The following is a 24696-nucleotide window of genomic DNA, read 5'->3' on the forward strand; positions in this document are numbered from 1 at the left end:
ATCATCTAAATTGGTGAATATTGAATTATGTAATCCAAGAAGGAGATTCAATTGCTACTCAATAATAAATAAATAAAAATTGGGATCAACATACACTTTAAAATGATTGAAAAAATTATTAATTTTGGTCTAATTCTGAGTTCACGAATTTGAAAATAAGTCGCAATTGTTCCACAAACAAATAATTTTGATGAAATTGTATCTAATACAACAACACAAAAATTACAAGTTACCAGCAATTCTTTTTTGCATGGATTAATTGGAAAAAATCTAACTTCATGATTTTTTAAAAAATGGCAGAATCGATTGATTAAATTTTATGCTACTACCATTTACTCTTTAACTAATTATGCTTTATGTACCATGTAGTACTTACTTTAAACTACTTAACAAATTAAACAAATCAGAAAACAGTTTTAAAATTACCAAAAAAAGAAGAATATACATTAAAAATATTCGGAATATAAATTGGACTGACCGAAATAGCGAAAATTGAGCGTCGAGAAGATGGAGGAGAAAGCACGCGCCGCCGCCGCTTCGCCGGAGGAAGATGCCAAGAGAAGGTGCGATTCCCTCATCGATCAACTCCAGCACATACCAAGGAATAAGCTCTCTCCCTCCTCAAAGACCACACTATGCCGTTTAATCAACTCAGAGCTCACTTTTCTCCACCGTATTTCCGCCGCCGCGGCGTCTGATCTCAATTCTCCTCCTCTCAGGTACATCCCCCTCCATTGATAATCGGTTCTCAATTTCGTTCTACAGTTAGCTTATATGATTGATTTGATCTGGCAGTCTGAATATCGGCCACTTAGAGGCGGTGGTACATGTGCTCCGGCAGCCCTCGGTCACCGGAGTATCGCGCGTCTGCAAGCCGATTGAATTTTCGAAATCGTCTAGCGTTTATGTTGATGTAGTTTGCTCACTGAACGGGAATCCCGTGTGGTTCATTGTCTCGGGTAGAAAACCTAGGTGCATCTCCTGGAATGGCGGATCTTCTGAGAAGGACAAGGGATTGAGGAGAAAGATTCAGCTAGTTGTCGATGCTGCGCGCCACTCCCCTGTAACGCTCCGGCAATCATCGGTCGTGCTATTCTTTTCGAATGGGACGATGTTTACCAGAAGCTTAGATGTGAATTTGAGGCTTTGGATGTGAAACTGGAGCCGCTTTGCTATCATGAGTTGGAATTGGAGGAGGAGTGGACTGATGTGGTGCTTGGTAGATTGTTTCCTGATGCTTGTGCAAATCGGGGAAGATGGAATTGAAAGGGCGAAAGATATCAGTGAGAATAGGATTGGTGGTCCTGTTTCGTGTAACAAGTGCTGCGAGCACTCTGTTTTGATCCGGGCTTGTCTCTACGTTCTCTTGTTGCTGGAATGAAGTGCTGGTGCTGCTCTTTGGATGATGAAGTAGAGCTTCAAGTTGGATCAATGAATCACTCATGGAGGGACGCTGAAGCCAAGTTGGTTAATTTTGATACTACAGCAATGGTTGCCATTGCCTCAGGAATTAGTAATGGAAGGACAGAGAAGCTTTTGGCTACACCAGAGCGTCAACTGAGAGATCGTTTTAAAGGCAACTATGACTTTGTGATCACTCAGGTGATAATACGAGACTAATAAGAGTGCATTGCTGTTTTTTGGTGTTCACTGGCAAGTTGATATAGAAAAGTGCATTTTATGAGCCGTATTTAATGCATTCGCGATTTTGATCATGTAACGTCAATTTAATCTCTAGGATGCAGCCTGACTATATATTCTGCCAGTGCGTCTCTAGGTTAAAACATAAAATCAGGATTCAAGCATCGAGTTTTATGTGAATGCAAATCCTGCAATTGCGCATGAGATGAATGTTTCACAAGGGAAACTTCGATATGCTCATATCCTATCACTCATATTACTTGAAATGTGTGAAGAAGCAAGGAATCATTCTGTCATAGTAAACTTAACTATTGTTCTGCTTCAACTTTAACTCTCATCTGCATGCTGCATTTGTTTCCCATGGTTTCCTTTTTTCGAATTGTTGCTACCTGCAAGTGACCTTGATTTATGCAATTCCAGGTTGATTCTGGAAATCAGAATCCAATCCACAGAGAGTTGCCTGGCTTAATATCGGGAAAACGAGGAATTATCTGTGCAAGTGTTTGGCTGGAGTTCCAAGAGCTCATTACAATGTGTGGTGGACCTAATGAGAAACTAAGAGCTGAATTCTTTCTGAAATTTGAAATTTCTCAAGTAAGTTCTTAGGAACCAAGTTATGTGTGCTTGTATCACTACGATAATTAGTTATCTGGCCTTATATTCAAGTTCACCTATGAAGATGAAATTATTATCTTCACTCTGTACTTGCTGAGTAACTATATTTGATCTGTCTTGAAAAGTGAAATTGGAAACTGCAATGTGTGTGATTGCTTTTTTTTACTCTTTTGTTTCTCTGGTGCTTGTTTTTAGAGATTTGTGAATATCTTTTCCTTAATAAATAAGTGACTATGCCAGGGTAGTGGCCTGACTGTCCATCAACACGACTGATGAGCCTTCCAACAACCAGAAAACTGGCTTTGGAAAAACAAAGTGGTTTTTGGCATTGGTGATTATTGGTGTGCACAATCTGTAACAGCAAATATGGCTTTCTCACAGACAGGAATGTCTCTTTCCATAGTAGAGCACATACTAATTGGGACTAAAATGCTGCCATGGATATTTCCACTTTGTCTACTATCCAATCAATTCTTGACATGTATACGCAGTAGAATTACTGTCCATACCACATCCACAAAATAATGCCATACTTGCCTGAGAAGCACCCGGACATCCAAAGAGGCAATTGAAATTGAAAGTAAGTAAAGATGTCTGATTACTTTAAGCAGGAGGAGTGCAGTTGACTAATTCGTCCTGGTTATCGACAGAGTACGAAAGATCTTAGGCAGGAGTTCAAGGGGAACCATCTGAGAGTAGGTGAAAGAGTTCACCATTGTTTGGCCCTTTAGCTGAAGCGCCTCATGTCCTCATCTACTTGGCTGATGTTTTGCAAATATGGGCCAAGCAAGAACTCCACCAAAAGAGGGGCGCTGGAAGAGGGGCGCGGCGGCGACCAAAAGAAGAAGAAATTATTCAGAGTTTGAGTCCAAAATGACAGCTACTAGCTTTAATGCTGATTAAACTATTAGTAGTAAGACTATCAACGATCAACATGCAGGTCCCCAATATCCTGACCTTCCTGAGCTTGAGGGCTCCAAGTTTGACGCTGACGGGCACATTTATATTAAGATCGAGGGGGACCCTGCCTGTCTGCTGCGCAATGCATTCAGCAGAGTTGTCCCATACTGATTCCGCCCTGTTAAGGCGACATTCAGCACCGTCTTGTTTTGATGCCCCTGGTAGAATTTGGGGATGGTTCCTTGGCAGAGGTTGGTGTCTTTGTACCATACGGGCTCAGACGGCTACCCTTCTCGTAGTGGATCCCTATCTTCTTGTTGGGGTTGTCAGTGGTGATCCTACATTGAACCTTGCAGAAAGGTTCATGTCGAAATTGAGTGTCAGGTCTGATACCCTAAGGTTGTCGACTGAATATTTGGGAAGCTTGGGCTGAAACACAAGGTAAATAATGCCTGCAGTGGCTCCAACGATGAACAGCAGGAGCGTCAGGAGGCCAACCATCCAGCAAAGGCATTTGCAGTCTCGGGTTCAGGTTCAGGGTCTGGATCGGGGTCTGGCTAGGGCTTGGGCTTGCCTGGTGGCACCATGATATATATAAGTGCATGTGTGTAGGAAAATTGGTCAGCTTTCTTACCTGACAAAACAGAAGGCAGCAAGTGCATGTGTTAGGTCAGCTAAGCATGACATTTTGTTATTTTTATTATTTTTCATTGGAGGGGAGATAAGAGGGAAGATGTTGCAAGTCAAGTCCAAGTCCAATTGTATGTGTGCAAAAATTGTAATTTGTAAAAGCTCTAACACATGTTTTTTCCTAATCTGCAAATACAGTTGATCAAACAATCTGTCTGTACAAGTAGGCTACACCATTTCCATGTAATAATGTATTGAATCTATTGATGGTTTAGAAACCAGACAGCTAAATAAAACAAGCCAAGCCAATAGTGTTTGTTTATTTAAGACTAGATGCCTGCCATTCAAGTGAAGCCATCAAATACAACATAATCATGCGATGAACTCAAAATGGCTCCAACTAGTAACTTTGATCACTCTGTTGGTTGCATTAATAAACTCTACCCTCATCTATATTTTTTTAAGCATCAGATTGTTCGTTAAATAGCTACCGATCTCAATGACAATAGTATAGTGTTCCAATATCAGTTTCTGCAGCTACATATTTGAATTGAATCATTATCTCCATGAACTAGTTTGAAATACAGGTACCAGGATTTTTCGAAACAGGGGATCTTCTTTATCTCAAAACATACTATATAAACTAACTGGATTGAAGCCAATGCTTTGGAAGATGTTGAGAATTGTTGAGATTATTTTGATTGTGTTTGGTATGCTGTTTATAGCATTGCTTAAACTCAGACAAAATTACTGAATAACCTTGATAAAAGTAAGATGACAATTATATAGAAGATGTGATGTTATAACATCATATGTATTTTTATTTTCAACAGCCGCTATATGTATGTAGTGTACATATTACAGCTTTGTGTAGCCATAGCACTTGTCCCAAATGATTTGAGCCCTGCCAGGGTCTAGCTTATCGTCGCAAAGGTGCATACTCTCAAATTGTTTAAGGAGGCCGTAAAAGAAGCAGCCAGCGTCAAGTGTGGTGATAATGATGGCGCAACATTTATCCGGAACGTCTACTGCATCAAATGCATCTTTGCACATTTCATGGTAATATGAATCCAGACAATCCGGAGGCAAAAGCTTAGAACATTCTGGATCTTGATAATCCAATCCTTCAGTGAGAACACTTAATAAATGAAAACCTAGGATCAAAATAATTGTCTTGGATTGAGGAGTCATGTTTTACTTAGTGTTTAGCCTCTCCATCTTGTTGTTTATATAGTGTTATTTGATGAAAATAGATAATTTATCACAACATAATAACCGACAGACATTTACAAATTAATGCATTTAAGTATCGTGTAGAGTTAGTACATGATGGAAGTTAGATAATTTATCATAACATAATTTAACCGACGAAACTTACAAATTAATGCATCTATTGCAGTTATTACTAATGAGAAGTAAGTGGAATTTATTAGATAAACAAATCCCCTATTAAATACAAAATCCAATTCCTATGCAGACTGTAGTTCGACTTAAGAAAGAATCGCAAAGAAAACTTGAATAGGAGTTTATAAAATGCTCTATGACTTTATTGCAGAAGATATGCTAAAATAATACTGATATTGATAAAATAAGTTGAATGACACCCATATTAACTTGATAGATAACATTTTTCTTAAACATTAATTTAAATATACTTGCAACGAAAAAAATAGATAAACTTAACAGATTTATACTATATCGCAGTTAATTGGATGTAAATTTTGAGTGTCTATAAGGCAAACACTGCTTCTTTCGAAATACCAATCACCCAATGCTTGTTGAATTGTCTGTAATCAAAAACAAAAAAAAAATATCATAAACGTTATATAATTTAATTCGTGACATATATCAAAATGCGAATTCACTGTTTGAGAGATAAATGTAAATAAAATCATAAAACTTGCCTTATTTTGCAAAGCTGGTATTCTTTGCCAATTGGGTGGTTTGTAAATAAAATCATGGATATAGCACGATGTGATGAATAATCCTCTTGATGGATTATCATCTAGTTTCTCCAATGTTTCCATAAACGTGGTCTGAAAATCTGTGATTAAATTCAAAGGATTATGGAGGACAAGATCAATCGAAAAAAAAATTATGAACTACTAATAGTCTTAACTGGAAATAGAAATAGTAATAACAATAATTATTATGAATTTGGATTACCCATTATGATATGATGTTGATTTTCTGTGCAACTTGAAAGCTTGCTAAATTCTGTAGTGCAATTATTCCAACCCACTTCGTTAGGCGAATTTGGTGCTACGTATTTCGATATCTGAAAAATTACACAATTAAATATATAATTAGTATTTCGAATAAGAATTAACCCAAAGAAGCTTAATTGTAGGACATAGGATGAATAATATAAATGTAAACAGAACTTACTTGATATTTGTCAAAATCTGAATTTAGCAAAAACAATGGCGTCCGGATATCATTGACCACATTTTCTGGGAAAAAACACTGAGATTTTAAAAGAAAACAATTAATTAGTCATGTGTCAAATATAATAATGACAGAATCAACTTTATATAAGTGTATATATATCCATTTAACCAATTCTGGAGCAAGTCTTTGTGTGCATGACTCCGGTAGAAATTGGGCTAATTCCTGAAGAAAAGAAATGATGTTAAGTCGATCATGTTAATGTGAGATGAAACTATAACATGGAAAGTACTAATTTTTAGAATTATAGTAATTATTATAAAATACACAAAAATCCTTACATGAAATAAAACTACTTTGCGAAAGTTGTCTATGGCATTGTCCTGAGCTCCACGGAGATGTTCCCTATTGGTTCAAACACAAAAATATATAGTTAAGCATTGAATAAAAAACTTTAATTGAAGTTCTTATTAAATTTTCATTTGAATCTTACGCCCGAATAAAGAAGCCAGAATCTGAAATGCATTTTACACGACAGGCACCGGGTAGGAAAGAATGGAAACGATCACAATTTAGGATCGTCGCCAACCCACCTGCCGAGTTTCCTATGAGTAAAGCCTGTCAACAAAATCACCAAAACACTTGTTATGCCATGATTAAATGTCAATTAGTATTGTTTAATAATGTAATTAGGTTAGAATAAATCATACATTTTCAGCATTACTCATTCCTTGAGTACTCTTGAGCTCTTCGATTACAGAGGTGAAGATTCTCCGACCTCTTAGATGGAGATTTGTTTCCTAACAATAATAAAAAAATTGTAATTATAACTAGTTTTTGACTATTTAATCTTATGAAACAAAGATAATTAAATTGTCATAAACATACCGGATTGACGGCTTCAACATCTGCCATAAATGATGCACCGTCACAGTACCGGATCTGAACAATATTCCAGTTATAAAAATCTGAAGCAAAAATCAACCAATTATTATGAAATTTATTGTTGCAAGCAAATATTATAGGCAAACAGAGATCTCAACCACATACAAACATAGAATTCAGTCATGTAAACTCAACTATTTAATTCATGTATAGATGTGATTTCTTATTACCTGGATTTATTGTTTTGTTTGTACTTTGGAAAGTACCCAAAGGTAATGGAGGAGGATTTTTGTTGGACCCTAAATCTGTGCTGCTCTTATTGAGGCATCCTTCATTTGTAGCACACCATGCTCCTCCCTAATATGAAAAATGTGAATCTTTAATTAGTTAAACTAATCAAATAACACAACTAAAATATCATAGCATACACATATGTAGGGAAAAAAACAGATTAAGATGAAATATTTAGGGCACATACAATACTCTCTTATATGAGTAGTATTAGTTTGAGGGCTGACCGGTAGAAAAATCATCCAACTATTGATTCCATCTCCGAATCCCTTGGAAAAATAGTAGGCTCCAGGGGTTCCATCCAAGCAGACTGTGCAATTATATTGTTTTATCATCAAATCATAACTAAAATACTAGTATCAATAGTAATAAATAAATTATTGGAAAGTAGTACAACTTTTACCGGCCCCTTTTGTTATGGCATCTGCTATGAACGTGATACTTAGTTGTTGGGAAGCGTTTTGACCGTCGACATGAGATATGATGAAGACGAGCACATAAAGTATAATTTTGAAGCATATGGAGACCGTGACTTGGTTGTGGCTAATGCTACCCATCTTTCATCAACAAAAAAACTTAGTTAAACTATCTGATAGCAGCATATCATATGGAGGAGTACTATTAAGTTAATAGTAGTAAAATTTGCAGAAATAACCAGCCAATTTATTAGAAGGAAACAAACTGCAGTGATGAAAATATTGCAACGCAACGATGATAAAAAAAGCAAGAGTAGCAGCAACATGAAGACATATGAACAGGAAACAAGCAGCCTAGTAGAAATTCAAATTACTATATATAGCAGAAAATTGAAGTGAGAAGTATTGTATGAAGATGATGCAACAAAATCCCCAAATCGAAACCCTAACAAAAGCAAGATGAGGCTCAATCCAACAAGTCACAACCTCAAATCAGGAGATAGAGAGGGATACGTGTGAGCGAATGGGAAGAGGGGAAATTGAGGAGTGATGAAGAGAGAGAAACAGATGCAGTGAAGAATAAACTAATAAAGTAGTAGTTGTAGTAGTAATAAGTACTCCACTCCACTACCAACAAGAGAAGGGAGAGAGAGGAGTGTATGCTGTGTTCATTTTGCTGCGATGCGTAATTGAATGCAAAAGTTATATATATATATATACCAGAATATTGAAGTGAGGAGTGTATGCAGCAAAATCCCCAAATCGAAACCGAACGCAAGAGAGAGAATAGATGGTGGAACAATGTAGTTGAGAATGGAGTAAGAGTGGGAGGGAAATGGGCTCAAATATATAGCTTCCAAGTTGCCACAATGGTTGCCGCAGAGCTCAAGGAAGAAGAAGAACTTTTTCTGTTTTAATAAAAGTGCTATTACGCTTCTACTATTAAAAACTTGTTTTATTATTAGTATTATTATTATTATTTCAGTTTATACAAACTTGTTTTTTCCTACTATCCATTGTAGGCAAAAAATACAATTAAAATTCAATGAAGTAATTTCAAAGTTGCTATTGGGAGAGAATACTGAATTATGAGGCATTGCCTAATAATAAGGATTAGGCATAACCAATTCATTGAATTGCATTTCCTAGAATAGATTTTGCTGAATTTATTTTACAAATGCTGACAATGTACATGCTTCACCCAAACCCATATATATTTCCTTGTTTAGCTATAGTTCAATTTATTCAAAGATTGATGGCTGATGACACAGCTCATACATTTTTCCTAGTTTTAGTTTAGCTGAATTTAATCATTCGAAGGAAGATGTTGAATGCTGATGGAGAAGAATTATTGAAAATATAGCTAACTCTCTTTTTTGTTTATAATCATTAAAATGAATTAGGTTTGCATTTCCTAGTAAAGAAGATCAATCATATTTGAGGGATCAATTATTAATATTATGTACCCCATTTATGAATGAATCGATCATATTTTCAATTATTATGTACGAAGATCAATTATCATATGATTTTCAATTACTATGTCTATGTACCTCTTACAAATTGATCTTAGTACTCTCAATTATTATGTACGAAGATCAATACATGCGGGGGAGTAGGCAGGGATTCCCCCAATCACCGGTGGACAACGTGCCCCTACATGGATTTGCTGTCGGCGGACAACCCCCGAGTACTCCTCTCGAGACACAGTTCACTGCGATCGAGACGTTATCGTTGGAGGATTTGGGACTGTCGACGATCCGGGAATCTCCCACCGACGCACCGAAGCCGACAGGGAGAAGGGGGAGGGGAAGGGGACGGGGCACTACATCGCCTGCAGCGGTGTACGATAGTGGGGCGGGGGCCGCTGAGGTGGGGGAGGGGTCCAACGGGAACAAGAGGATCGTCTGGAGCATGGAGGAGTGCATTGCGCTGGCGAAGGTGTGTATCAGTGTAGTGGAGGATCCATGATAAGGCCTATTTCATGCATCAGTTTAGAGGTAAAATGTTATCTACTTGATCAGTTTATCGCGCAAAACAAGTGTTAATTGTGTAGGAATGCCACTTGATCAAAGGCAACCAAGACAAACTGATTAGATCAGCACTGAAGGCGAATAAGGCCAAAATCGGAAGAAATTGATCAAGGTAGAATCAAGTGGTTAGCCGGGGGGCCACCGCATTCTAGAAGAAGATCACGTGTGGCTGATGCCTTGGATAGGATCATCAATCCGTTATCAAGGACGAAAGAAAATCCATATTCAATTGCCGAGGGACCACTGCCTTCTAGAAGAAGGGGCACATGTCAATCAATGAAGCTCGCGATCCTAGCGTGAGCGAATATTCGTTGACGAAATTGTTATCTTAGCTGGAGATCGTTGCGACGTGCCTATAAAAAGAGGATGCGGCACCACAATAAAAAAAAGTTGGGAAGTTTTAGTTCTTTTAGTTCTCTCTTTTTCTCCAGTTTCCTTAGTTTAGCTTAGAATTCTAGAAATGGTCAGTTAGACGGAGTGCAAGCGAAGGGAGCGCGACAGAGTAGTCAATATCTGTTCTGCGCCGTTTCAAATTTCCATCCGAGAACCTCTCAGCTTTTACTCGCTTTCTTACTTCCCAGTTTTAGTTGTTCAGTTTAATCCCTGGTTGTTTCGTAGTTAAGAGCTAGTTCGTGTTTTGTATTCCGCTTGTTTGTAGCACTGTTTCGAGATCTTATATAAAATCAAAGTCGTTCTGTTTTCGAAAATCGCGTTCACTGTCGCAGTTTAGCTTTTGTCTTGAAATATCTGATTAAGTGTTTGAATCGTTATAATGTTGGATGTTGAAGTTAGTTGTGTTTCCGTAGCTTGATTAGGTAGTTAGTTCACTGTCGCAGTTTAGCTTTTGTCTTGAAATATCTGATTAAGTGTTTGAATCGTTATAATGTTGGATGTTGAAGTTAGTTGTGTTTCCGTAGCTTGATTAGGTAGTTAGTTCACTGTCGCAGTTTAGCTTTTGTCTTGAAATATCTGATTAAGTGTTTGAATAGTTATAATGTTGGATGTTGAAGTTAGTTGTGTTTCCATAGCATAATTATTCCCTTGATCAAGTAGTTAGTGTACATCTTTCCTAGAGCAATCCAGTAGTTAAAACTCCCAAATTAAAGTGTGGCAGCAGCCGACCCATGTTCACTATTCACACACTCAACGCACCATTTTTCTATGTGGGATTGACCTCGTACTTACCGCTTTACTGTTAAAGTAGTGCGAGTTTAGGAGTTATGAATTTATATTTGCGTGGACCAAGGAAGAACGCCTTGATCAAGTGGCAACGACATTTGCTAACTGATCCGTCCGGTTCAGTTATCTTCAATATAACTTTATCCATTCGCGTAGCTATCCCTCGCGTCCCACCAATCCATACGTCGGGGCGAACCAACACATCGACCGGATGTGGTGGCGCATTAGCCAAAGCTACCTCCAGTTCAAACCGCCAGGGGGAAGCCTCACAACGGAGAGCAATGTCGGAAACAGTGGGAGCGGCTGAAGAGGCAGATCAGCCGATTTGCCGGCACTTACACAAACAACCTCCGCCCGGAAACCAGCAGCATGTCTTCCGAGGATGTGAAGCTTCTGGCGCACCAGCAGTTCCCCGACAGTGAAAAGGGGTTCGGGGAATTCTAATATTGGGAGGTATATCTTGTTGTGCAGACTTTGGCCAAGTTCACTGCGGGTGTAGAATCTGACTGGCCGAAGCGGACGAAGATCAGCTCCGCCGGGGAGTACAGTAGCAGTGCTGGTTCCCACGAACCCCCCTTGCCGAGGCAGAGTTCCCGACACCCACATCGTCGAACCGTCGTCGTCGCCCTGTTGGGCAAAAGGTCGCGGCGCTGAATGCGAGGAGAAGCGCCAGCGGATCCGCCGAGGCCAAATCGGCAACACCCACCCAAAACGATTCTGAGAACCCATCCTTCGCCCGCATCACTGCACATGAAACTTTGTTACGTGCGATGGTTGAATGGCGTCAATCGGACGACCGTCATTACAAGAGGTCGCTTAAGGATATCATCAACAGCATGCAGCCCGATTTGAGGTTCGGAGACATGTCGGAGAGTGACGACGGGGACTACGAGGGGACTAGCGGCGGGGAATCCGAGGAATGAGAATGCGGTTTTTTTAACAATGTAATTTTTTTATAATTATGTATTTTTTTAATTAATTAGTATGTTTTTTTAAATAAAGTGGTGTCATTTTCTCCGTATTTGTGTCAAAATTTTACTTCCGTAAATTATTTAATTCCATAAATTGTTAAATTGGTGAATTTGTGAATTTTTTTTATTGTGAGAAGTCTGTCGGATGTCCTTGGGGGTGTCCGCAATGTGCAGTGGGATGTCCGTATGACATGGCATCCGCAAATTAAACAGGAAAGTAAGATATTCAAGAATAGATATGTATGGTGATAAGGCTAATTTCATGCATAGGTCTAGGGGAAAAATTCGTGAATTTACTGGGTCTAACACATGTTTTAAGCCAGGTGTGTAGAAGGATTTCGCCAGGTCCAGGAAGAGAATGCGGTAATCGCACGCCCGAGGAAACTGGCGAATAAGTGAACATTGTGAAAGAAATTGCAAGACAGAGTAAATCTCAGAACTGAAGGGTAGAATAGAGATTTCTACGAAGGTTCTAGAAGATTATGTCCGTGTCTATAAAAGGAAGGATGCATGCATTCTGGGGGGACCTTCTCGGGGGGAGGCCTCACTAACAGTCTGCAGCTAGTTCACTTTTCTATACACTTGGGTTCTTAGAGGGAAATTTAGGGGGGTTACGCACTTGGGTTCATTTTCAGCTTTCTTACATTTTCGAGTTGGGTTGTAACACCGTCCTAAGTGAGGACGAAGAAACAAATTCCGTTTTAATTTCTCGCATTTTGTGGATTTCGCCGAGCTTCGCTGTTCGAAGCTCGGTACTCTGGTTTTATCGTTTATTCTGTGTTTTATGTAAGTTTAATTTTCTATTATGTTGATGATGTTGATTTCTGATTTTGCCGCCGTGAATTTCTGGAGTTGAGCTAGTTATTTGCTTTGGATGCGTTTCGCAATTGTTTACTGAATCTGTGCAGAGTGATGGCTAGATCGGAGTGCTCGGCGTTGTTGGTGAATGAATCGGAGGTTTGAGTTCGGTTTTGGAAACGTTTGAATCTGGTGTTGATCGGAGTAGATCCGTTAAATCGGAAGTTATGGAGTTGTTTTTTTAGTCGTTGATGTTTTCGGATTGCTTGGATCAGGAGTGGATTAAGCGTTAGACGTGAGATCTGAGCATAGTCGGTTGTTATTTTGATGCCTAGTTTTCGTGTTTTCATTTCGTCTCGTCTAGTTTACATAGATCTGTGTTATTTCCGGTTGGTCGTGAGTTTCCGACGACCGAACCTTTACATTCTGTTCGAATCTAGGTATGTGCTCTGTTTTCTGCATCTTCGTGTTTAATTCCGTTGAAGAAATGCAAGCCGTCGTTAGTTAAACGTTTAGTAGTTATTTGCAGCTTTTCTGTCGTACTTGCTATTTCTGGAGTCATGGTCCCCACTGTTAGTTGGTTTCTGTCTAGCTAAATTAGGTAGTCATTTACATGGTCTAGAAAGTGAATTTAATATACCGGAGTCTTGATGATGTTTGAGTTCAGCATGTTAACAGTTTTCTAGGTCTAGCGTTTACATTTTCCGCCTAGGTCTAGTAGTAGTTATACCTCAACCCTATTTGCGTGGCAGCAGCCGCTTTAGTCGAAAGTCTCTAAATGCTTTCTTACGTGTCCATCTTCGTGGGATCGACCCCTGCTTCTCTATACTAATTCATAGTATTCGGGTTGAGGGATTTTTGTTGAAGGAGAGTTTTGTGTGTACAACGATAGAGCATTCCGAGTTATATTGAGTTCCTAGACCAAGTGATCTAGTGGATTCATAGTACTTGGCGTCTCGACCCAGCATATCTCATTTTCACACTCTCCTAAAAGGACCTTCATATGGTTAGGTAGCATAACCAATTCATTGAATTGCATTTCCTAGTACAGAATTTGTTGAATTTATTTAAGAAATGCCGACTATGTACCCCTTGCAAATTGATCTTAGTACTCTCAATTATTATGTACGAAGATCAATCATACCAAAATGGCACTATAATAGAAATTTGCGCTTGTAATAGTTTATGTATTGAGAATTTGAGATGGTATTTCTTCTGAAAACTATTGTGACGCATTACACAAATAGCCTTTGACATTGAAAAAGCCACAAATGCATTGCACTTCAACCCGTGTCGTCTCGTACAGAACTTCATAATGTCTGGCGTCCTTGTTTTCTTCGGCTTCCTGTCGCTGTTCGACAAGAAAAGGCAGAATCGGGCCATTTTTAGCTACTTGCTTTATGTTGAAGCAAGAATACATGCCCTCAACTTCAATCTGAACAATGTAGATGGTGGAACAATGTAGTTGAGAATGGGCTGAAATATAGCATGCAAGTTGCCAAATGGTTGCCGCAGAGCTTAAGGAAGAAGAAGAACTTTTTATGTTTTAATAAAAGTTCTATTACGCTTCTACTATTAAAAACTTGTTTTATTATTATTATTATTATTATTATTATTATTTATTATCATTATTTCAGTTTATACAAACTTGTTTTTTCGTACTATTCATTGTAGGCAAAAAATACAATTAAAATTCAATTAAGTAATTTCAAAGTTGCTATTAGGAAATAATACTGAATTATGAGGCATTGCCTAACAATTAGGCATAATAAGATATTGAGGAAAAGATATAGTACAGTAGGTATTTGGTTAGGCAGCATAGCCAAATCAGGATGGGATGCATTGCAAAATAAACAGGAAAGTAAGATATTCAAGAATAGATATGTATGGTTAGGTAGCATAACCAATTTATTGAATTTGTACAGAATAGATATGTACAGAGTTTGTTGAATTTATTTAAGAAATGCTGACAATGAACATGCTTCACCACCCCATACATATTTCCTAGTTTAGCTATAGTTCAATTTATTCAAAGATTGATGGTTGATGACACAGCCCATACCTTTTTCCTAGTTTTAGTTTTGCTGAATTTAATCATTCCAAGATGGAGAAGAATTATTGAAAAGATAGCTAACTAACTCTCTTTTTGTCTATAATCATTAAAATGAATTAGGTTTGCATTTCCTATTAAAGAAGATCAATCATATTTGAGGGATCATTTATTAATATTATGTACCCCATTTATGAATTAATCGATCTTATTTTCAATTATTATGTACGAAGATCAATTATCATATGATTTTCAATTACTATGTACCTCTTGCAAATTGATTTTAGTACTTTCAATTATTATGTACGAAGATCAATCATACCAAAATGGTCATGAATAAAATTGGTAAAACAAAAAATGGCACTGTAAGAGAAATTTGACTTGTAATACTTTATGTATTGAGAATTTGAGATGGCATTTCTTCTACAAACTGTTCTGATTAAGGACACTAAACGCATGCCTGCACAAATAGCCTTTGAAATTGAAAAAAGCCACAAATGCATTGCACTTCAACCTGTGCCGTCGTCTCGTACAGAACTTCATAATGTCTGACGTCCTTCTCGTTTGCTTCGGCTTCCTGTCGTTGTTCGACAACAAAAGGCAGAATCGGGCCGTTTTTAGCTACTTGCTTTATGTTGAAGCAAGAATACATGCCCTCAACTTCAATCCTGACATTTTCCGTTTTCAACTTGTGTTTTCATAATCTATTAATGAGACTTGTTCAAATTTTGCTGCAAAGGCAGCTCTTTTTTGTTTTTTGTTTTGGTTTTGGTGTGGCTCATCCTTTCTTTTTCCTGCTAGACAATTTGTAAAGATTTTATCAGTAAAGGGATAGTTGCTTAATTTATGACACAGTTTCTAAATACTATTTTGAAATCTGATTTCAGTTTTAAATCCTAATCACATGCTGCACTATTTAATTTCAAAAATAAAATATGGAGTATACTCATACTACTCCGATTATATTTAGTAATCCCAGCTGAATCCATGTAGATTTTAGCCCATTTATACATAAGGCCCAAACAAATTTCTAATTTTCTTTCAAGATAAAAACTCCACCGGTCTAAAACAATTAGAGTAATTTTTCCATTTTGAACCATCCCCAAAATTTGACAAAGTCTAAATAAGAAAGGTTTTAAGCAAACACATACCACTAATACTATTATGTTAAATAAGAATTTCAATAAATGGTTGTTTTACTAAATGTGTAGAAATAGGCGATTTATTTGATTAAAATAATTGTGTTTATGAGATTAAAATACAACATACCTAGATGGTATGGAGTCTTGCTCTAAAATATGGTTATTAAAACTCCCACTTTTCGATTGTCATCATTAATCTGTTCAATTGTGATTTATGGTCATTAGTAGTACTATTAAATAAATTAAATCAATAGCCCATAATACATAATTCAATATTAAATAAAATGAGTTAAGGTTTAAAAAGTAAAACTAATAGTAATCAAAATCAGGAACAATCCCTAAATCAAAACCGCCGCTTTTCTTCTCATCTTCTGTCGCCGCTTTTTCTCCGGCCAACACTATCAACAATGATTGCTGCCATCTCCTGGGTTCCGAAAGGATTCGCAAATTCAGTACCCACCGCAGCAGACCCTCCTTCCAAAGAAGAAATCGAAGAGATTGTAAAGAGTGGCCTTTTGGATACTCGGTTAGTTCATCTCTTCCCTCTATTTGGTTAAGCCCCCCAAATCACTATTTTATCTTGATTGAATGATTACTATTTTGAATTGGACTGTATAAGCTTTTAGAATTTGGTGAAAACATTTAATTGATACATGAAAGGGCATAGTTTGAAGAAATAGTGAAACAAGTAGTATAAAAATTTAAGCTTTATTACATGTGGTATGTAAATTCTTGTTTTGTTTTGTTTTCTGCAGCGAAGGGAGTGAAAATGATGATGATATGAGTGACGATGAGCTCGGTCAAGATGATGATCTTTCTAATGCATTATCTGCTGCTAATGCACTTGGAAAAGCTATCAAGACTGGAAACCCCGAAGCCGACAGCTTGACAGAAGCATTGAAGGAGCTGGACATGGATAATTATGATGAAGAAGATGATGGTGTGTTTTGATTGATGTTGAATGACTTTTATTGATATATCAATATGTTGTCAATCCTTAAATGATGTATTACTCCATTTTGTTACTGAATGGCTCCCTCGATTTTGTATTGGTATCAGGTGCTGAGCTGTTTGGATCTTCCAACTTATACTATGCAAGTAACAAAATGGACCCTTATTTGAAGGATGGTGTAAGTTGCCTTTATATGATATAAATTGCTGTGCACTATTGTACATGTTGGCAACCGTTTGATTGGTGAATCTCTATAATGCATTCAGGATGAAGACTCTGAAGAGGAAGAGGATATGACCATAAAACCAGAGGATGGTATCATAGTGTGTGCCAGGAATGAGGATGATGTCAGCCATCTCGAGGCATGTGGGTTTTTTTTTTATCTCGAGGCATGTGGTTTGTTTGTGGAAAAATTCATGAAAAATTTAGATGCTCGTTGATTTCAATATAATCCAGTCACTAACTATTTGAATGACATTTGAAACAGGTTTGGATATTGGAAGACCCTTCAGATGTTAATTCAAACATGTATGTACACCATGATGTTGTCATTCCAGCGTTTCCCCTTTGCACAGCATGGCTTGATTGTCCCATCAAAGGTGGAGAAAAAGGTAATAAGATTGCAGGTGCTTAGGTTCTAACAGTTGGCATCTTACATTTTCTTTGTGAATGATGAAAGTCTTGTGTAATGTATGTACACCATGATGTTGTCATTCCAGTGCTCATATCCCTTTACCTGTTTGGATATATTTATTTTTTACTCAGTGTCGAAGCACGTGTAGAGAATTTCTAAATGGTTCTCTCCTTATATGCATGCCATCGCCCAGATAAATAAAAATATTGGTGTGCTGATGGCATCATGTCATATTTCTTGTTGTAGGAAACTTTATTGCGGTTGGGTCAATGGAACCAGCTATTGAGATATGGGACCTTGATATAGTATGTTGTCTTTTCTCCTTGTGTATGAGGTAATGTTGTTTTTGGTTAAAATAACCTCCAAATTTGATTCTGTTAGATGGATGAGGTCCAACCATCTGCTACATTAGGTGGTGTTGCTGAAATGAAGAAAAAGGGGAAGAAGGTTGGTCTTTTTTAAGTTGCATCTTACTGATTAAGTGTTGAGTATTTCACCTACTTTTTTTTTCCATATTGCATGTTTCTGGCACTAAAAAGATTGTTCATTTTGTATGGTTTTACGTATAACTCTCTCTCTCTCTCTCTATCTATCTATCTCTCTCTGTGTATATTAGAAATCCATTAAATATAAGGATGGCAGCCACACAGATTCAGTTCTTGGACTTGCTTGGAACAAGGAGTATAGGTATGTGGGAAGTGTTTTATTGTTTTATATGTCATGCACCATAGAAATCGGAATGTGACAGTTTGTTTTCTTATGCTGTGGGTTTGTCTAGGAACATTCTTGCAAGTGCAAGTGCAAGTGCCGACAAATTGGTTAAAATCTGGGATGTGGCAACTGAAACTTGTAATCTGACTTTGGATCACCTGGATCAACTGAAAATAAATAAATAAATAAATTTAGAAAAGTAAAAGAAAAGGGAAAAACTACGCCTTGTACAATGTCTATTCCTTACCTGGATCTTTAAATTAAGGAAAACTTAGATTTTAACATTCAATAATATTCCCTTTATCCCCTAAAAATAGAAATTATTTCTTTTTTTGATTTGTCATCTATAAAAATTTTGTATTTTGAAAATTTCTTTCTCTCTAATGAAGTAAGATCTATTTTTCATTATCACACTTTTCTTTCTATTTCTCTATCGCTTACTAATTTTTCATTGAAACCTATATCAATTCAAAAGTTTCTATTTTCAGGGACAGAGTGAGTAGAAATTGTTTATTGAACCGGTTGCATATAAAGAGAATCGCACGCTATAAGACTCTCCGTTCCAACTAAGTTAAGATATAACATTTGGACATGAAAACTAATAAATCTTGTTAAAAAGTAAGAGATGGATAAAGTAAAATAGATGGATAAAGTGTAAAATATATAATAAAATAAAGTAAGATTGGATGTTTTGTTTATTGTTAAGTAAGAAAATGACTTAACTTAATTTTGGAGAATGAATCCTTAGATGCAATTTTATATTCAGAGAGAATTAATTCCAAAAATAGAGTAGCCATCAAAGAAAAATTGATCCATCTTAAAATATTTTTGAAGACGGGTTTTTGTATGTAAAGGAATGCACTAATAACAATAGTAAAAAAACGTAAATCACAGCATAATCAAAACTCAAATGTCAAATATTCGAATATTGCAATAACACAACCACAAATGTAAGTAGCAGAAACAGTAGCAGTCATCCACACCCAACAAAGGTATATATCATAAAAACATAACTCACCAAAATAAAAATAAGATAGGTATTGAGCCAAAGTAATCGCTCAACAGTAGAACATAACTCTTTTAACATTCTCCCTGAGCTGTGGAAGGGGCCTCACAGCAGCATTTGCCCCGGGAACCCTAGTAGCCTTTGCACCGGCACCTCCACCACGACCGGTAACTGCGCTACTCGTCATAGAACCACTGTCGGACGTTTCAGGCTCCATGTAGAAACGAGCACGGAAAGCAGCCAAATGGGCATAGTATGCAGGAGGTACTGACAAGAGCCAATATTCAAATTATAAGCAAAGATAAAAGTAACATATTGGAATCAAGAAAATAAAGTATTGACATCAAACACATACCGATTGAAACAGATCTAGTACATCTTGCATATCTGCAAATTATGAAATCAAAAGTTAAACCAGAAATATAATACGAGAAAAAACCTCACAAGCAATTAGCAAAGAAACTCACGTGTAGCAAAGGTTATTAGTAAGAGACTGTAGAGCATCGGCTGAAAACTTATTCTCATCCCACAAGACATGGTAGTGAGCAGGACGGCTCGTTCCCTGTGATTTCATAGAATTGCAAATGTAAGAGCACAGAATAATAATACAAGATATATAAATTTAAGACAAGGCATATGACGGAACCTGAATCCCAGCATGACTGCAAAGGTAGAAGTCGAATTCAGTGGGATGGCAGATCTTGGAATCAACAACAGTACCTACAATATTCATAAGAAAATATATCAGGGGACTCCAGCCACCAAATAAAAGGAAAAAAAAGCAACGAATCACATAAAAACTGTACCAGGCAAAATATTGCCGCTTCTGTCAACTGAATGCTAGTAGTATAAAGAACAAACATGTATGTAATGAACTCAATGCACAGCAATCTTCAAAAAGTGAAAAGAAATGTAATAATATTATAATAACAAAAAGAATTTAATCCTCACGTTAGCTCACGAGTTGCCTGTGATGTCAAACCAGAGATACGGTATTTCCTTCGCATGTTTCCACGATGAGTAACCTCCACCTTTACTCCTCTAAGGGCTTTCTTGATCTGTCAAAATAATTTTTATTAAAGCACTAAAAGTATAATGGTAAACGATGGAAGTCATCAATGAAGTATAATATCCAAAGTTCCAAACACATAAACTGGAAAATCATATGGTCATACCCAATCTATCATTTATTTAAGCAATATCCAAGTAGCAAAAGAATATATTCAGTAAAACTGAAGATTCAAAACCAACCTTGACACGGTCAGCATCAGACAATGGTCTAGCTGATACGTCCCTATTCAGAAGCTGCGCAACAAAATCGATAACTGGGAGTGGCTCGATGAATGCAGTGGACGACATATCTGTCAAGAGGATAAGAATCAGAGTAAATATTACACTCCTACTACTAGAATAAACAAATATTTAATAGAATAACAAATTCTGCATCAGATCAAGAATGCTAACCGATATTCAGTGATAGGCCCATCTGAGTAGGACGAATGCTCTGGTAAAATCCACGCCAACTTTCAAGTCCTTCACCCAGAGGTTGCCTTTGGCCTAACCTAGGGTCATAGAAAGAACGTCCAACCGGGGTATACCTAAAGCAAAGAACAATCAGCACAGGGGATGTATAAGGAAGTAAGGAACTGAAAATGAAAAGAGAGCAGATGAGAAAAAAAGAACATACGAACTAGTGGGAAGTTCACGAAGTACAATGTCCAAAACTTGAAGAGCCTCTTGCGGCGCATCAGCTTGTCTACCCTGTAAAAACATTCCTAGATGGTGCAAGTCAGCTCGCGCAGCAAACTTGATGACCACCTTGAATTCTCGTTCTCGCCTACAATCCTCAGAATATAATGACAAAGTTATGTTCGAAGCAAAACATCTAACACCTAAAAAAATACGAGATCACAAAATATTAAAGAGTGTCTAAATGATGGGAGACAAAAACCTGGTGCCACCAGGAGCATCTTCTTCATCCAGAAGTGTTATTTTGAATTCTTTAGAAACAAAAGGTAATGGTCCAGCAGTGTACAGGCTCTTTCTTCCATCATAGGCAGGAAGCCTACGACCCAGATGTGATTCCTGATATGAGGTAACTAACTGCTTCATCAAGGCACGATTAACTCCACGGGATGTAACTTCAGGAGTTATTGAGACCTTTGACCAAATAGAAGAAGGATGGGTCAGTTGATAAAGTAATGGAAGAGAGCTTAAATAGCAGAGAAATTAATTAATTTCATGTGAACAACTCACGTCATATTGATGCAAATCCTTGTCTGGAAGCTCCGCAAAGAAATGATTGGCTTTCACCACACACCTTGTCCCATAGTTACCTTTGCCTGGTCTCAACGGAAATCTCAGAGATTTGCTTGAAGCTGGTTGCATATCTCGACCGGGTGCCACCTCTTGCTGGATAGAGAGATCCTGGATCTGCTCAGTTACTTCTGAAACTTGCGGAGGATCAGGTGCCTGTGTAGAGGAGCTTTCCCCTGGAAATGTCTCAACAGGCCTCCCATAAGAAGCAGGCTTAGTCATCACAGCTTGATGTGGTGATTGAGTAGCTTGGTGGAGCTCGGGCGCTGGTGGACGAGATGGACCACCAGCAGAAGGTGCCTCTCGGCCACCTACGAATGCGCCTCGGCGGGGCGCACCTCCTCGGCCATACTGCTGACCACCACGACCTTGACCCTGCTGATACTCAGGAGGTCCACCATAATACTGCTGAGGAGCTGTTCTGCCACCGCCACGGCCACTGTAGGCCCCACGTTGGGGTGCCCAGCCTCTTCCCCCACCTTGATATCCCCCTTGCTGTTGTGTCTGTTGTAGCTGTGGCTGTGGTTGTTGTTGAGCAGGTGGGTGCTGAGCACCACCACGCCCTGCACCTTCCTGAGACTCCGAGCTCTCACCACCAGGAAGTTCGGTTCTCCTCTTTCTTGCCATGGTAGAAACAACTGTAAAAATTAAAGCATCACAATTATAAGTTTATATCAACCACAACCAGAATCTAACACTGAGTAAAAATAATCATGATATAAGTATATACTTAAAAGGAAAACGCTCTCCAGCATTCCCCCTCAGATAATAACATATGAACACAACTAGATCATCTTTAATATTATCTTAACAGTTCTTCAAGTAAGTACTTGGCTTGTCACCAAGTTGAAAACAAAAAGTGAGCAGTTCCAACTAGTTAGCAGCGTGTAAAATTCCAGATATGCAAAACATAAAGAGACAGCGTAGAACACACCATAACATATTTCAAAACTTCTAGCAATACAAGTTCGAACTATTCCTGAAAGCAACGATCATCACGAAAGTCACCAAAAATACAATCGAAATCCAGCATGCATAGGCTTTGCTTATTAGGTAATTAGAATCAGGGTGAATATTTACCTTATTTGTATAATCTTCTTCCTATATAGATGGGTGTAAATCGATGGACAATTCAAGTTGAATAAGAAAGAAAGCCTTTTAACAAAACAATCTGACAATATATGTACTACCATTAAAATTTGCAGAAATAGCCAGCTAATTTATTAGAAGGAAACAAACTGTAGTGATGAAATAATGAAAATATTCATTATATTTCAGTTGACCCTAGAAGTTGAATTTGAATGAAATAACACAAATAATCAAATCTGCAACTTTGAATTGTCAACAGAGAATATACTTGGAGAACGATTAAGTGACAGCTCAAAATTGGCAAAAAAATTCCGAAATCCAAAAAGGCAGAGCTTAATCAAGAACAAAAATTGTAAAATTCAGAGATAGAGTTCAAGCACTGCTCATCAACTTACATGTTGAAGTCCTCTCACTGGATGGATGAAGATTATGCCCTTGCATTATATTGCGAAAACCAGGTTAGAAGTTAGAATTTTAAAAAATAAAACAAATCTGCAAAAAACTAATGATTAAATCATGTAACGTCAATTTAATCACTAGGATGCAGCCTGACTATATATTCTGCCAGTGCGTCTCTAGGTTAAATCATAAAATCAGGATTCAAGCATCAAGTTTTATGTGAATGCAAATCCTGCAATTGCTCATGAGATGAATGTTTCACAAGGGAGACTTCGATATACTCACATCCTATCACTCATATTACTTGAAATGTGAGAAGAAGGAATCATACTGTCTATTGTTCTGCTTCAACTTTAACTCTCATCTGCATGCTGCATTTGTTTCCCATGGTTTCCTTTTTTCGATTTGTTTGCTACCTGCAAGTGACCTTGATTTATGCAATTCCAGGTTGATTCTGGAAATCAGAGTCCAATCCACAGAGAGTTGTCTGGCTTAATATCAGGAAAACGAGGAATTATCTGTGAAAGTGTTCGGCTGGAGTTCCAAGAGCTCATTACAATGTGTGGTGGACCTAATGAGAAACTAAGAGCTGAATTCTTTCTGAAATTTCTCAAGTAAGTTCTTAGGAACCAAGTTATGTGTGCTTGTATCACTACGATAATTAGTTATCTGGCCTTATATTCATGTTCACCTATGAAGATGAAATTATTATCTTCACTCTTTACTTGCTGAGTAACTATATTTGATCTGCCTTGAAAAGTGAAATTGGAAACTGCAATGTGTGTGATTGCTTTTTCTTACTCTTTTGTTTATCTGGTGCTTGTTTTTAGAGATTTGTGAATATCTTCCTTAATAAATAAGTGACTATGCCAGGGTAGTGCCTGACTGTCCATCAACACGACTGATGAGCCTTCCAACAACCAGAAAACTGGCTTTGGAAAAACAAAGTGGTTTTTGGCACTGGTGATTGTTGGTGTGCACAAACTGTGACAGCAATTATGGCTTTTGTCAGGGTGTTGTCTCACAGACAGGAATGTCTCTTTCCATAGTAGAGCACAGACTAATTGGGGACTAAAATGCTGCCATGGATATTTCCACTTTGTGGAAGAGTTTGTCTACTATCCAATCAATTCTTGACATGTATACGCAGTAGAATTACCGTCCATACCACATCCACACAATAATGCCATACTTGCCTGAGAAGCACCCGGACATCCAAGGAGGCAGTTGAAATTGAAAGTAAAGTAAAGATGTCTGATTACTTTAAGCAGGAGTGCAGTTGACTAATTCTTCCTGGTTATCGACAGAGTACGAAAGATCTTAGGCAGGAGTTCAAGGGGAACCATCTGAGAGTAGGTGAAAGAGTTCACCATTGTTTGGCCCTTTAGCTGAAACGCCTCATGTCCTCATCTACTTGGCTGATGTTTTGCAAATATGGGCCAACCAAGAACTCCACCAACATGATATCAATATTACAGCTCCGGGGTTATCATATTAGAATTGTATTATTAGCAGTTATTCCAGATTGGTGAATGTAGTTCTCTTACAATCTTTTGACAATGCAGTACATTATTTATGTTTTTCATGATTGTGTGATATTATTTATTTGTGTAGGCTGTTCTTCTAATACTAACGTAATCAATGAAAGGT

At 37.6% G+C, this 24696-nt stretch overlaps 4 protein-coding genes and 2 pseudogenes across 6 annotated transcripts in view; 2 read left to right on the forward strand and 4 right to left on the reverse strand.

The window, feature by feature from the left end:
- Window positions 1–453: 453 nt before the first annotated feature.
- LOC121762130 lies at window positions 454–24631 on the forward strand (annotated as a pseudogene).
- LOC121762137 lies at window positions 2498–4107 on the reverse strand (annotated as a pseudogene).
- Window positions 5348–8446, reverse strand: LOC121762133 (pectin acetylesterase 8-like). Its single transcript, XM_042157917.1, has 13 exons — window positions 8253–8446; window positions 7748–7907; window positions 7578–7660; window positions 7290–7416; window positions 7063–7142; window positions 6885–6974; window positions 6668–6792; window positions 6516–6579; window positions 6346–6399; window positions 6175–6252; window positions 5953–6064; window positions 5691–5830; window positions 5348–5573 (listed from the first exon to the last, which is right to left on the reverse strand). The coding sequence occupies exons 2-13, from the start codon at window positions 7905–7907 to the stop codon at window positions 5475–5477; spliced, it is 1212 nt and encodes a 403-aa protein (XP_042013851.1). The 5' UTR covers window positions 8253–8446; the 3' UTR covers window positions 5348–5474.
- On the forward strand, window positions 16087–23394 carry LOC121762134 (periodic tryptophan protein 1 homolog). Of its 3 annotated transcripts, XR_006042164.1 has the most exons (10): window positions 16087–16465; window positions 16695–16879; window positions 16999–17069; window positions 17158–17280; window positions 17379–17502; window positions 17772–17830; window positions 17907–17972; window positions 18142–18212; window positions 22907–23105; window positions 23216–23394. XR_006042164.1 is itself a non-coding variant. In XM_042157918.1 (9 exons), the coding sequence occupies exons 1-9, from the start codon at window positions 16347–16349 to the stop codon at window positions 18419–18421; spliced, it is 936 nt and encodes a 311-aa protein (XP_042013852.1). In that variant the 5' UTR covers window positions 16087–16346; the 3' UTR covers window positions 18422–18644. The 3 variants fall into 3 exon arrangements, 2 of the variants coding, with proteins under 2 accessions (XP_042013852.1, XP_042013853.1); XM_042157918.1 differs by lacking the exons at window positions 22907–23105; window positions 23216–23394 and adding an exon at window positions 18304–18644; XM_042157919.1 differs by lacking the exons at window positions 22907–23105; window positions 23216–23394 and adding an exon at window positions 18304–18644 and having other exon boundaries at window positions 16094–16465; window positions 17158–17253.
- The window catches only part of LOC121762127 (protein argonaute 1-like), a 55018-nt gene continuing 49454 nt past the window's right edge, over window positions 19133–24696 (reverse strand). The window contains exons 19-22 of the mRNA XM_042157907.1: window positions 19889–19962; window positions 19710–19804; window positions 19598–19629; window positions 19133–19509 (exon numbers count right to left, since the gene is read on the reverse strand). Of these exons, the coding sequence (XP_042013841.1) occupies window positions 19295–19509; window positions 19598–19629; window positions 19710–19804; window positions 19889–19962 (416 nt within the window). The 3' untranslated portion in view covers window positions 19133–19294. The remainder of the gene's footprint in view (window positions 19510–19597; window positions 19630–19709; window positions 19805–19888; window positions 19963–24696) is intronic.
- LOC121762129 (protein argonaute 1-like) lies at window positions 20049–22883 on the reverse strand. The gene is made up of 6 exons (XM_042157910.1): window positions 21499–22883; window positions 21194–21402; window positions 20930–21079; window positions 20707–20840; window positions 20494–20603; window positions 20049–20300 (listed from the first exon to the last, which is right to left on the reverse strand). The coding sequence occupies exons 1-6, from the start codon at window positions 22183–22185 to the stop codon at window positions 20190–20192; spliced, it is 1401 nt and encodes a 466-aa protein (XP_042013844.1). The 5' UTR covers window positions 22186–22883; the 3' UTR covers window positions 20049–20189.

The sequence above is a fragment of the Salvia splendens genome, chromosome 13, assembly GCF_004379255.2.
Source record: "Salvia splendens isolate huo1 chromosome 13, SspV2, whole genome shotgun sequence".
In the NCBI taxonomy this organism is placed as follows: Eukaryota; Viridiplantae; Streptophyta; class Magnoliopsida; order Lamiales; family Lamiaceae; genus Salvia; species Salvia splendens.

Coding starts and splice junctions, on each gene's coding strand:
- LOC121762133 (XM_042157917.1), bottom strand. CDS start 7,907: ATGGGTAGCATTAGCCACAACCAAGTCACGGTCTCCATATGCTTCAAA. Junction 6,793..6,884: donor GAATGAGTAATGCTGAAAAT/GTATGATTTATT, acceptor TTTTGTTGACAG/GCTTTACTCATAGGAAACTC. Junction 6,400..6,515: donor GCAAAGTAGTTTTATTTCAT/GTAAGGATTTTT, acceptor TCTTTTCTTCAG/GAATTAGCCCAATTTCTACC.
- LOC121762134 (XM_042157918.1), top strand. CDS start 16,347: ATGATTGCTGCCATCTCCTGGGTTCCGAAAGGATTCGCAAATTCAGTA. Junction 17,070..17,157: donor ACCCTTATTTGAAGGATGGT/GTAAGTTGCCTT, acceptor TAATGCATTCAG/GATGAAGACTCTGAAGAGGA. Junction 17,973..18,141: donor TGAAGAAAAAGGGGAAGAAG/GTTGGTCTTTTT, acceptor TGTGTATATTAG/AAATCCATTAAATATAAGGA.
- LOC121762129 (XM_042157910.1), bottom strand. CDS start 22,185: ATGGCAAGAAAGAGGAGAACCGAACTTCCTGGTGGTGAGAGCTCGGAG. Junction 20,841..20,929: donor CGTGAACTTCCCACTAGTTC/GTATGTTCTTTT, acceptor TCTTTGCTTTAG/GTATACCCCGGTTGGACGTT. Junction 20,301..20,493: donor CTGATGCTGACCGTGTCAAG/GTTGGTTTTGAA, acceptor TTATTTTGACAG/ATCAAGAAAGCCCTTAGAGG.